The sequence below is a fragment of the Nelumbo lutea genome, chromosome 2 (genome assembly GCF_056320005.1).
Source record: "Nelumbo lutea isolate HS-2025 chromosome 2, American lotus-T2T, whole genome shotgun sequence".
NCBI lineage: Eukaryota > Viridiplantae > Streptophyta > Magnoliopsida > Proteales > Nelumbonaceae > Nelumbo > Nelumbo lutea.
In genome coordinates this window covers 58,018,715-58,032,364 of record NC_142685.1, presented here as the reverse complement: position 1 = coordinate 58,032,364, position 13,650 = coordinate 58,018,715, and the positions used below count along the sequence as shown (strand labels likewise).

Here is a 13,650-nt window from a genome sequence, read left to right as displayed (position 1 = left end):
AAGCCTTGATTCCCCGTTAACCTTGCGCTACTACAAATGTCGCAGCAAAAGTAAACTCACCAAAAATTAGTCAGGCAAACAGTTTGCCTTTGATGGGTCCTACCTCCTCTGATGATTTGTGTTTCCATGATTGTGGACGGTGGTGGATGCATGTCAAGTCACCTTCACAAAAGTGTCATGTTCTCTACGTTGTATGAAATCATTACACATTTGTAGGGACAATATGGATGATTTAATTTCCTGAATGAGCCTATTAACGTTGTGTTTGGTACTATTTGCACTTGTTACCTTGGATAATACAAATTATATATATATATCACAAATGGTTTGAATTATCAATATAATGTTTGGCAGTATCATTGTTGTTTCTTTAAGAAATAATAAAAAATTTGGTGTTTTTATTATAAATGTCAATACCCGATTCAGTGCTTATAATTCTTTTAGTGAGTGATTATATGACGTGACGTGATAATTTAATTTTTCAAATTTTTGTATTGACCAACCTAAAATATTGCAAATAGAAGTGACAATGGTATCAAATACAACTTAAGTCTTTGATACTAGGATCACTCACATACATGTAAAAAAGGGACTAACATGGCAGATGTTTTTGTTTTAGAAAACAAAACCGTTCATGTTGTGGAACACCCCCTGAATAGGCCATTGTATCCTAGTCTTACTTTGGCCTTTTTTTTTTTTTTCTTTGTGGTGCTACACAACTCTCCTTTAACCCTCAACCTTGGTGGCAACAAGATTTGATCCCAGTTCTCTGCTCTGAAGAGTCAAGGATCCTACCAACAGGGCCACTTAGGCCTGATTTTGTTAGGTATATGGCTTGCCTACTTTAATAAATTCTAGTATGAAACCTTTATTGTGCTTTTTCAAGTCAACCAAATATCTCTCTTCGATCACTTTCCCAAATCTACCAATTATCAATCAATGGTGGTTTTATTGATAAAGTCTCTATCTGATTGTAGCAAGGATTTAGAATCAAATCCTATTGCCACTAGAGTTGGCTGCCAGTTGGGAATTTATGGGTAATGGGAATGGACTACCTCCCGTTGTGTAGCCCCCTGAGGTAATAATGTCATGAACCAAAAAAGCTGTCGCATATACTCCATGAGGGTTTTATCTTATTATGGTGGAAATTCAATGATGGGTATTACAGAAATCGCATTTCTTTTTCTTTTCATATAATTTCCCATGTGAATCTCAGTAAAACCGGCCCTCTTTCTTAATTGTTTTCTCTGTTGTCATGTTAAAAAGATAAATTTTAAAATTCTTTGGCATGATGGCAAAAAGTGATATTTTTTGCACTTAAGATTGCAATTCGGGCAGGCGTGACTTGGGCCTGGACTGAACCAACTCAATTATATAACATACACACATACATATATATATATATATATATATATATATACATATTTGTGTACATGCATTTATATATACAATATATATATTAAATTTTAATGTGTGTTTGTGTGTTGATTGACCAACTTGAACCCTCGAGCCTGGATTGATCCAACCCAATTACATACATATTTGTATACATGCATTGACACATATAAACATATATGTTAAATTTCTGTGTGCTGATTGACCAACTTGAAACCATCTTAGTAGCGGTGGCAATTGGATGGGTTGGGTTAGGTTTGGGTTGAGCTTCAACCCAATCCATCAATGACCTAGTTATATAAAATTAAATGGGTTGGGTTCAACCCAAATCCGTCTTGGCCCAATCTAATCCGCCCAAACCCTTTAATCTTATATTTATGTACTTAAAAGCAAAAACTATCTCCCTTTTAACAAATGAGTTGGTCATAACTTGGTGGTTATGGAAGCTATTGGTTACACAGGTTTTGAGTTTGACTAGACTAATTAGGTTCAAAACCAACTTGAACTATTTAACTAGATTTATCTTTGGGCTAATCACATCAAGAGTGGTCAAACCGTTTGGATTTGAATTGGTTTGATCAGACCAAACTGGATTGGTTCAACATATGATGGGTTGACTTGGGCCGATCCGTATCGAGTTGTGCAAAGATTCAGGACTAAGCCGGTTCGAACTAGGTCAAGGCAACTAGCCTAGGTTGGTCCAGATTCGGGGCTGGGTCAGACTGGTGGGGTGGCACAAGGTTCAGGTTGGATAGTCTGGTCCAAATCTGGTCAATGCGATCAATCAAGGCTAATCGAATCCGGGTTGGACTAGACTCGACTAGGACCACCCAACCCAAATGGATTAAACCGAAGTGATTGGGTCTGTTCATATTCAAACTAGACTGAACCGAGTCGAACTGATCCGAACTAGGGTAAGATTGATTTAAATTTATGCCAATTTGGGTGAACTATGTTGATTCGAGTCAAAAGTAATTTTAGTTAATAATTAATAGAAAATTAATATATTAATTAAAAATTATTTTACTCAAAAGAAGAAAATTAAAGAAAAATGGCTAAAGAATTCACACTTGTACCATTAATGATTAACCCAACGGTTATTCATAACCCAACCCGACACAACCCATTTAAATTGACTCGATAGGTGATTAGCCCATTTCCAATCCGCCAATTAAATGGATGGATTGGGTGGTGGGTTAGGTACTGGGCGGGTTCAACGGATTGGGTGAGGAATTGCCACCCCTACATCTTAGGCCTGAGCCCAACCAGAGTGTATTAAATTTGAGTGCATTCTGGGCCTGGATTGGACATGTTGGGTTTGACATATGGCTTGCTCGGGGGCTTCAGGCCCAATTATTAAGATTGGGCCTGGGTTGACCCTTAAACCCGGCTGAGCTCGTCTTGTCTTCTATGCTTTTCCCATTAGTAGTGTCAACTGCCAGGTAGCCTCTCTCCATTCTCAAGCCAATGTGGTGGGAATAGATGAAGCATGAAATAGTTTTGGTGCCTGAGCAGGGAGGAGCTTCCTTATTTCTTAAGTACTCAGATCTTGTCTTCACTTCTCCGTATTATATAGGCTTCAGTACTAATGTTACTCGTGTGAACTAAGAAACATGAGGCAATTGGAAGAAATAAAAGAGAAATTTGAGAAAAAAGATGGGGAGCCACTTTGAGCCATTGCCTGAGCTGCCCAAACCCCAAAGCAGGACCTCGGACGGTCGGACCAAAGTTGTACAAAAATATATAAAACCTGTGCTCATTCTCATAATCAAATGTAAAATAGTAGAGATCATTCACAGGATTTTCTCAAAACCTAGTCATTGTAAAGTTAACTTACTTGATTGAAATGGGCTTGTTGGATGATATTGGGCCTTTGAGCTCTTTATGTTTGGTCGTTTGGGCTCGGGGTTCACCATGCATTTAATTTCTTGCCTTAATGGCTTGATCGCATATGAACTCCAACACCAATGTGTTAAACCATCGCCAACCCTAACCCTAATCCTAACCCAGCTGAATGTAGTCAACCCAAATGGATGCGTGCCCATTTGGGAGTGCTGCAGAACAGTGGCTTTTGGCTGTCTAGGTGTGGGGTTCACATGGACAGCCTATGAGCTATGCTTGGTGCCTGTTTTGGAATGCTGAACTAGATGTTTGGGAATCATGGGTGTTTATTTTTATAAACACTCACGTCAACACCAAGTAGGTATGGTCGTTTTACTACCTGCTTTTTATGTTTGGTTGGGATGTAGCATTGCAAGAAATATTTTTTGGTGCTTCTTCCCATTGGTATCACCATTATCTACCTTTTTGTCTATGTGACACCTAATGGCACTTAAGTGGCTTGAATAAATAATAAAAATGTGAACATAATCCAATATCACTTTGACGATTTTAAACATTTTATGAAAAAATGCCCATAGTACCAAACACCCTTATTGAAGTGTAGTAGGGTTTGATGTTTGCCCCTCTGTACAGAACACACTAGCGTGTTCTTTCATGATTGGCTATGTAGCCCCCTTATTCAACAGGGTGAGCAGCAAATCCGGGCTCAACAACCATGTCTGATGAAAATTCTGGAAAGCCCAAACCGACTATCGGTCAATCATTTGAAGGGTTGTCCACTTCAGCTTATCCGGAGCACTTCAATGCAAGTAAACCAACTTCATTGAATTTTCATCTCAGCCATCCCAAACGTGTCCTTAATGAAAAATATATGAAGAGCCAAATCAACTATGGATCAACCAGTTCAAGGGCTGCTTGCTTCAGCCTCTTTGGATGGCTTACTTGGAGTGCCTTGTCAAGATTATCTGCTTTTTTTTTTTTTTTTTAGGTTTTTATACTTGTTTGACTACTTAGACAGCTAAGCCAATTGTCAACAAACATAGGTGGAGGTGGCAATTAATAAAATATACATAAGCTCAAGCAGCTATAGCGGAAGCACCTTACATCAGCTTATTTAATTATGCAATTAAGTGTCCCCAAATGTGCCTTCCCCCATCCGAGGCTGAAATTGATCCTACTGATGGAGGTGGCAATAGATTTTCTCTCTTTTTTTTTTTTTAGGTTTTGATCTTATAGGTGGGAATAGATTTCTCTTGCCACCTTTTCAACCCAAATGCTTGGCACACATCTCTTATTTTTTTAGAAAAAATTGAAGGAATCATCTCTAACCTGTTACGCAGCATGAAGAGATAGATAACAAGCATGCATGCTTTCAATCAGTGACAATGGGTCTTACTACTCTGAGCTTCTTACTTTATTCATTTACATTTTAATATATTTTGGTTGACTTAAGTAGATATAACAATTCCCAATTTCCCACAACTTGTAGCAATTCTAGCTACATCTTAATAAAAAAATACATAAATAAATTGAAATTAAGAAGTTGGATTACGTGCAACCCTTTCCATTCCCTTATTCACGCCAAGAAGAATAATAATCATTCAATTACATTGAATAAAATGGTCTATTCTCATAATCTGTTTGGTTCAAATAGGAATGGGAATGGAGTGAGATTAGAATCAGTAGGAATGGGATTTCATTCCCAAGAAAAGGGCAGGGAATGCCCATTCCCTCAAATGGGGAAATGTCATTCTAGTATGAATGAGAATGGAATTCTGATTCCCATAAACCAAATAATTGGAATCGGAATATCCCATTCCAGACTCTTATTCCCGTGAATCAAATGCGGCCTTAGATTCTATCCATATTGAATAAATAATATTAATAAGAATTTGGACTGTTAGTTCTTATCTATATAGAAAATGCTTTGAAAAGGTCAATCAATTTCCTTCTGGAGCTACAATATTAAGAACTTCTCAAGCTAGCCTGGATCTTGGAAGTATGATACAACCTTTTCACAAGTAGCTAGGTGCTTGTGTAGAAGAAAACTGTTACAACAATGGAAGAAAGGGAAGTTAAGGGGCTAAAGGATTTTTGTATTCGAATCCCTGGTTGAGAAGAGAGCCAGCTACCCATAGCTCCAATGTTGCCAAATTCATCTTCTCCTCACATTCTCTAACCTGTTTTTTTATTGAGATGAAATTAATTATATATCAATTAAAATGATCCCAAGATAATTAATCAAGACAGAAACTAATTAAACAAGATGAATATATGGTCTTCTTTTACTCTCTTACATTGATGGTGAATGTGAGCACGAGTCTCTCGGAAACCGTGGTGCAGTTGGAGCTCTGAACGTCGAAGCTGGTTAGAGACTCAAGGGCCCTGTGAAGAGCTACTGCGACACCTTCTCCCTTGTCACACACCACTCTCACGTAGAAACCTCTTTCCTCAACCTGAAATACATCCATCTACACAAATTCATATAAACCAGAAGTTATTACAGTGTTTGATTCAATACGGAGTTATTTTTCTATTTGCTTTCTGTAAATTAAAGCCTGTAAATATTTCAACATAAACCTGCAGTATCGTCTTGCGAACTGGTTGACGCTTCTTGTCTGCAATCTGGGTTTTGTTTAGGCTACAAACCAAACCTTCAGCTCTCTCTAATCCTTTGAACGATGACTCAAGCCCTGCTATTTCTGCTCTTAGCTTCTTAGCTTGCATTTGCAACTCTTGCATGTATAGCACAGCATCTCCGACGATGGAGGCCTTATCCATCTGCATTTAATTCCAAATGAGAAACCATGCAATTTGAAGATGAATTACTACAGAGAGAGAGAGAGAGAGAGAGAGAGAGAGGGACCTTAGTTATGTTAGGAACCAAGGAACGCAATGCATAGAGCTTCTCCTTCATTCGGCCTCTCCTCTTCCTCTCAGAAATCAATGTTCTCGAGCGATCGGCTGTCCTCTTCTTTGTTGGTGTAGTACCAGTAGTTGTTGTTGCGGAGGAATCGTCATCATCATCATCATTACCATCGTTCTCGTCATCCCTTACCTCGAGATCCCCGCCAAAAGGAGGCAACGACATGAAAATCGAGTTGGGATCTGAATTACTCATGGAGTTGAGATCAGACATGGCCGCTGCCGCTGCCGGAGTGGTGGAACAGAATTGGCTATCCACCAAGCCATCACTGAACATGAGCTCCGCATCATAATTGGGGTTGAAGCAAGTGATGGGGTCGTCATTTTCTCCTCGAATGAGACTGATGAACTGCTCAAAGTTGCTATCGTCGTCGACAAGATCATGAAAGGCGGCAGAACCATAGAATTGGGGTTGAGGAATTTCAAATCCTTGACTCTCCATTCTTTCTTACTCTGATCTTCCTTCTCCTAAATGCACGCATAGATCGATGTTAGGAGGTTTACATTAATAGAGAAGAAGGCAAACGCAGATATATCTGGGTTGGTGTGAAAGGAATCAATGACCGGCCGCTAATAAAATAAAAACTTAGAAACTATTTAATGTCTCATCGTGTTCTTAATTAAGCAGCTACCTGATTGAATAGATATATTTATGTAATTTAAGCTTCGGACCCGAAATCTAAGCTCAAATGGATGTCCTGAAGAATTTAGAAAAGCATGGTTGTTAACCCAAAACCTGGAAAAAGGAAAATCGGAGCCAATATTGAAGCTTTAAGTCCAAAGTTTTTTGAGCAAGAAAAAGTGAATGGATTCTGACTTTCTGACTTTCATAATTATATAAGCACCACCAACTTTCCCACATACTGTGGAATGAAAGGCTCTAATTTCGTTATTAAATTTGACACTTGATGAGCTGTTCTTATCAGTCACTTTAAATGATAGCCCCTTACTATGTGTTTGGTTTGAAAGAAAAAGTAGGGAAATGAAGGGAAATGTAAGGAAAATTATACAAGTTTTGTAAAGGTTTTCTTATCTTTTCCTTCTTTTCCTTATATTTTACTTCAAACCAAATATAGCCTTAGGGGGGGTATTCTCCTTTTGAATTTTGAGAGAGAGGAAAATTGATCAATGGGATTTTGGTTTTCATTGACCAAGAATCTCATGTTATTTTTTCAGATTTATGTGTGGATCAGGCCGAGAAAGTTTATTTTCCTACGTATCATTTATCCGGATAAGTGATTCTCACCTCCTAGGTGGGTAAATAACTTTCCCACCTAAGGGGAAGTTGGCAACACTTGAATGGGAGAAAAATGCCCTTTTAATAATGGATTTTTATGGCTAATATGGTCATTACCTTATTTACATGAGAAATTAAAGAACATAGATAAATGCACTTACCCGAGCAAGTATTTCCCAGGAAAAACTTACCCAGGTAACTGCATTTACCCGGGTAAATAACTTACCAAAAAGCGAACAGGGCCTTAGAATAAAAACCTTCTAGGATCGAATGGGTCGGGCAGTGTGGTTCAGGGCATGTTTGATTTAACTTTTATTTATTTTTTCGATAATAAAAATTGTAGAATGGACAAAAATGGATAGAATGAAAAAAATTAATGTTGCTATGAAACAAATGCTTTTTAATAAAAAAAGTGTTTTTCGTGATAAGAATGAAAATAAGTTTTTGAATTTAATTGGTTACAAACATGATAAACATCATATAAAAAATCTCCATTTTACTCATTTCCATTCTTCAAAGAAGCTCTATGCTAGTGGTCATAACCGCGGGTCTAGGTTTCCAAACTGCTGGAATCGATTTTTACTGATATTGGTATAAGTTTTCACCACAACACAATAATCAATAAACAGTTGACCTCCAACCATCTGCCAATAAAAAAGTTATGCCGATGGTTTGTATGATGTAGGTTACCTCAAATTTTATGTCATGATCTCATTAATTCTAAAAAGAATAATTCCTTGACAAAAATTTTATAAACAAACACTTTCATGTTATTTATTCTTCCATAGAATTGAATAAATAAGAATTGAAACTTGAAAATTAGCATTGAACCAAATATGGCCTCAGTTAACCCGGACTCAACCTGATGTTTGAACCTTGAACCCAGAGTCCCAGACCCAATCGAAGGAATATGGTTGGTTGAAGGGATTACAATTTTAAGTAACCAAATACAGACCCATGTGCGCACACAATCAGACACAATACTGGGACATATATAATAATATTTTCAGCAAAACAGCCCGCAGCATGCATCTTTCTTCATTCAATTTCTCATTATCGATCAGACTGACACAGTCATGGAGGCTATTGCGTTGGGTTTTCTTTTTGTCTTGAGAAACTAAATTAGGTCTTATCTGTGCTTTAACTATACACTTACAAGATCAGGACCCACATTACTATATTAATGTATTTGGTTTAGAGCCTGCTATTCACATATAAAATTAGAAATTATAAATCAACAAAATCTTTATGTGGGGTTCTTTGTTCAAATAGAAAACTAAATTAATTATATTTGACAGTAAGTAAAGTATATGAAGTCTCTTCAGCAACGATGTTTGGGATCCCATCACTGTTAGGCTGTGTTTGGTTTGATGAAAAATAAGTGAGAAATAAATTTTGAGGGAATGATTGTAAGGATTTTATGAAATTATTATAAGAATTCCCTCAACTTTTTATTTCTCTCTCATTTCCTATTAAATCAAACACAAAATTAGGGTGTGGTTTTGCTACCTATGTCATTTACCAAGTTTTGTGTGAGTTCCGTGAAGTTTATGGCCGGTTCAAAATTTGAAAATTTTGATTAGTCCTTGATGGTGATTTCGTTGTCCATGGAAAAAGCATACAATGAGAGATTTCAAGTTCCAAGGATTGAGAGAGGGAATGTATTAGACACGCATCTCTCCAAGTTGCTATAACAACCCAATATGGGAGCTATTTAGGCTCAATTTCTTTCGAACAACCAATAAACACAATTGCTAGAATTTATGAAATATGGAAAAACATGCTCTCAGCTTCTCTTGAGGCTGACTTTGAGGTGATGTTATCGGGTCTTAGGTACTAATTTCCTTAAGACCCTTGCCTCTCTAACTCTATACTCAGTCTAGAAGAAGTTGAGAATAATGCTTCTCCAAGGTCTTAGAACTTCAAGCAACCCAGAATCAAAACCTGAGCTAGAAGATAATGCGAGAGGCTTACCTCTTGTATGTAATCTTGTCAATGGTGTTATAAAGTCAAACTGAACAAAAGAGTGGTTAGATGAGCTCTAAAGGGGTTTGAAACTAATGCTTTGATGTTTTGTGCAGATTTCCAATCTCTTGTGTGTGACTTCGAAACAAACTTTCCAGTAGCTAAAAAGACTTCAAACGAAGCTTGAGCGAGTTACAGAGCTAGGTTGAGCATTTTTTGTGTTAAGTCTAGCAAACAGGGGAAATAAATTTGAGGCTTGAGCTTGGCTTTAAGGATTTCGAGATTTCAAATAGAATGAATGTATTATAGAAGTTGGGAAACTGCCCCCCACCCTCACTCTCAAGCTTGAGTTGGACCTCTATTTATACAAAAAAAGGAGGAGAAAGGGTCAAAAACTCGTCCATCTATAGTACTTGGGACTTAACAGTGATTTTTCACACAAATAGGCAAAGATTCTTGAAGGAAACAAATGCCTAGTCAAGCTTTCCTATTTGGTGAAACATTTTCTTCGATTTTGGGGGTGGTTTTCATAGCTTCTATGCATCCAATGGGAGCTTGGGGCGTGCCTGTCATGGCAGTCTCGTATTTGGGGCTATTAGTGCCAAATAATGTAAATTTGATCAACTTTAAAATGCAATTTTGCCTTTTATTGGTTTTAAGTAGGGATATCTTGGGGTTTTTCAGTCCATTAGGCTCTATTTCATTGGTCCAAGTGTTCTAATAGGTCTAACATCAGCCTCACCATTTAGATGTTTCAGGTTGGGACAAATGGCATGACAATTTAATATGGTGTGTTAAAATGGTATCTTTTTAGTTTAGCGATCAACCGGATAAATCTGGTCATGAAATTTGGCATGCATGGTTTTTTTGGGTTTTTGAATATAATGGTAATGTTTGATTTGTCAAATAGGCCAGGATGATTGAGATCTATGGCTAACAAGTACAAGTCAATAAGATTTGTCGAAATAGGATATTGGTTTAATAAATGGTCCAGCAAGGGAATTTTGGGATGAAAATTGGTGGATAAGCACTTTTGATTGTATTGAATCTGATGGAAGCTTTAGATCTTTGATCAGAGGAGTGGATTAACAGATTTAGTTCAGATCATGGTCTTAGCTTATAGTTTTCCAATCAATAAGAGGGTCCAAAATAGAATCTTACTTTTCAATAGTCAAATGAAAGTGTTTGATCGTGAAATTTGATGTATTGGGTTTTTTGGGGTCTCCGATTATAATGGTAAAGTCTGATTGCTCATGAAGTTGGGTTAATAGATGGTACGCTTTAATTAATTAGATTTGCTAAAATATGGTCTAGGCTTGATGGGGGGTCAAATGGAGGAATTTTGAACTACAATTTGGTAGGTAGGCATAGATTAGGGTAGGAGTTAAGTGACTGGTTCTGTTATGAGAAATATATGGTCGATATTGGTAATTGTTCAGGGCCATTAGAATGAAATTTTGATGTTTTTTGTGATTGGTTATCATAGATCTGTGTTGGGATTCTCTAGTTGATTGTTTCATAATCATATTGAGGTGATGGATATATTGGATTTGATTTTGAAGGAGTTGGAATTTAAATATCTCATGGATTGGGGCCATTAGAAAGAAAGTTGGCATGATGAATAATGGATCTTTGTAGTTTAGTCATGAAAACAAATGTGTAATTAAGTTATAGTTTTCCAAGTCTAGGGATGATGTCTAATCGGACGCTGATATTTATCTCAATGTTCTTATTTGTCCCATGGGTTGTGCCAAAGAAGGGTATTTTTGGTTTTGGAAAGTCTCAAATAAATCTGGTTGTGTTTCCAAGCTTCTAGGGTCTAAGAGGAGGGTACGAAGATGTAGGGTGAAGGGACTCATCAAAAGTTGGGTGCTAACACTTTGCCAAGTGGTCAAGGAATCTTTCAAATGACAAATCACCCAAAAGAATCTTGTCTTCCTCTCTCCACCTCGGTGGAAGACATTTAAGCCCAACATATTTCGGTAGCCCAAAGTTTTATATATTCAAGAAATGGGTTCAATAATGATGCCAGAAGACATAATATAAAAGAAAAAAGCATATAACCAATCAACCAATATTATAAAAGTGGTAAACAATCAGATGGGTTTTCATCCAAATTCATGAGGATTTTGATTGATCAAAGCCTTTCCGGTATCATGTCTTTCTGGCATCATATTTTTCTTTAAGGTTGTGTTTGGTTTGAGGGAAAAAGTAAGGAAAGGTAATTAAACCATTACAAACCTTGTATAGGTTTCCCTGCAGCATCTCTCTCTCTCTCTCTCCCCCCCCCCTCTCTCTCTCTCTCTCTCTCTACCCCTACCTTCCTCCCATCGCCACTATCGCTGCAACTTGCAACAACAGCGGTCCAGTGAGTAATAATAATATTTTTATTAATTATTAATTATTTTAATATTTTTATTAAACATTAATTATTTTTTATTAATTTTATTTGTGTTATTTATTAATTATTAATTATCTTTGTTAACTAGTAATTTTTATTTATTTCATTAATTTCTAAAAATTGTTTAAATTTTTATTTGTGTAAATTATTAATTATTTTAATATTTTTATAGTCATTAATTATTTTTAAATTTTAATTGTTTCATTCATTAATTAGTAATTATTAATTTATTATTTTCATTTGTATTGTTTCAATTAGTCAATAAATAATGTAATCTCAAATAATAGTTTAATCTATAAAAAATATTAATCAATAAAATATAAAAAAGCATAGTTGCTAAAAATAAATTTATAACAAAAATACAATAAATAAGATAGATTAAATTTCAAAAATTAAATAATAGTTGTTTAATCTTCAATAATTATTGACAATGTACTACTAAATAACAAAACAATAATAGATTTATAAATGATTAATGAAAATATATTTATGAAAAATATAATAAATAATTACTAAAAATAAAATAACTATTAATTCTAGTGCATATATAAAATGAATGTACACTATTATTGTAAACTTATTACTAATAAATATTATTTTATGAAAGTTATTTTCTATAATTATTAATTGATATAAATAAAAATAGTTCTTTAAAATTTTAAAATATTAATTATTTATTGAATTTAATAATCCATAAAATTCTAATTAGTACTATTATTACATAATTCATCATTCATTTAGTAATACAATAAATTATTATTATTATTATTATTAATATGAATATTATGAAATATATTATAATTATTTTTCTACTTTTAAGAATTGTTATAAATTTATTACATAATTTCGTTATTTTAACTATTCAAAATTTAGTCATGTTAAATTTGTTATTTAAATATTTAAATAATATGTAAAATATTTAAAATTTTCATTATGTAAAACATTATTTTTAGTGTTTTGTTATTTAAGATATTTAGTTATTGAATTATTTAAATAATGTTTTATTTTTAATGTTAATTTTTATTATTTGAATAACATTTAAATTGAGTAATTCGTAAAATTATAATTTATATTGTTACTACATAACTTCATGATCAACTTTGTAAAAATATAGAATTATTAATAATATGAATATTATTAAATCTATTATAATTAATTTTTGTATTTTGAATCATTTTTTAAAGTTAGTGTATAATTTCATTATAATATTTAAATAATTCTGATTTTTTTTAATTGAAATTTTCTTTAGATGGATGTAGATAAAATGTGGAGGAGATGATAAATAGGAGATAAATAGGAGTTAGAGAGAGTAGGAGCAGGTGGGGGAAGGTGGTGCCACTTGGCTAAACATTATAAAAATAAATCCCTCTTTCTATATGATTGTTAAAAATAGTTAAGCCTATGTTATTTCTTTATTGATTTAATGGATAATTATGTGAAATTTAAAAAATAAAAATAAAAAATAAGATATATATATAGATAGATAGATAGATAGATAGATAGATAGATAAATAGATTAAATAAACAAAACTAAATGAAACCAAAGCCTTTTAATCACATATGCAGTGGCATGTTCAAATGTAATCGACATTCCTAAATCCTAACTGAAATAAAACAACCCAACATAAACAGAACAGTTTTAGCTTCAAAACTGATTTGCTTGGTATTCTTAGCCTCTCAGTTTTAGTTTGCATTTTATAATATTCTCTAATAAAAATAAAATAAAAAATCATGCACACTTGTTTGCACTTCTTGTAGTTATTCTATGCGACGGGATTTTCTGCGAGCGAAAACTCTGCACATAATCTGAAAATCACAGGCATCAAGTCGCACATTGGGATTATCTCGCTATGAATTCAGTATAGGAGATATTACTGATGTGTGG

At 34.6% G+C, this 13,650-nt stretch overlaps 1 protein-coding gene across 2 annotated transcripts; it reads right to left on the bottom strand.

Moving 5' to 3' along the window:
* Positions 1-5,121: 5,121 nt before the first annotated feature.
* LOC148870940 (transcription factor FER-LIKE IRON DEFICIENCY-INDUCED TRANSCRIPTION FACTOR-like) lies at positions 5,122-6,725 on the bottom strand. Of its 2 annotated transcripts, none has more exons than XM_088973040.1 (4): positions 6,104-6,725; positions 5,818-6,018; positions 5,535-5,708; positions 5,122-5,417 (listed from the first exon to the last, which is right to left on the bottom strand). In XM_088973040.1, the coding sequence occupies exons 1-4, from the start codon at positions 6,602-6,604 to the stop codon at positions 5,313-5,315; spliced, it is 981 nt and encodes a 326-aa protein (XP_088829166.1). In that variant the 5' UTR covers positions 6,605-6,725; the 3' UTR covers positions 5,122-5,312. The 2 variants fall into 2 exon arrangements, with proteins under 2 accessions (XP_088829166.1, XP_088829167.1); XM_088973041.1 differs by having other exon boundaries at positions 5,535-5,693.
* Positions 6,726-13,650: the final 6,925 nt, after the last annotated feature.

Coding starts and splice junctions, on each gene's coding strand:
- LOC148870940 (XM_088973040.1), bottom strand. CDS start 6,604: ATGGAGAGTCAAGGATTTGAAATTCCTCAACCCCAATTCTATGGTTCT. Junction 6,019..6,103: donor TGGTTCCTAACATAACTAAG/GTCCCTCTCTCT, acceptor AATTAAATGCAG/ATGGATAAGGCCTCCATCGT. Junction 5,709..5,817: donor TTCGCAAGACGATACTGCAG/GTTTATGTTGAA, acceptor GAATTTGTGTAG/ATGGATGTATTTCAGGTTGA.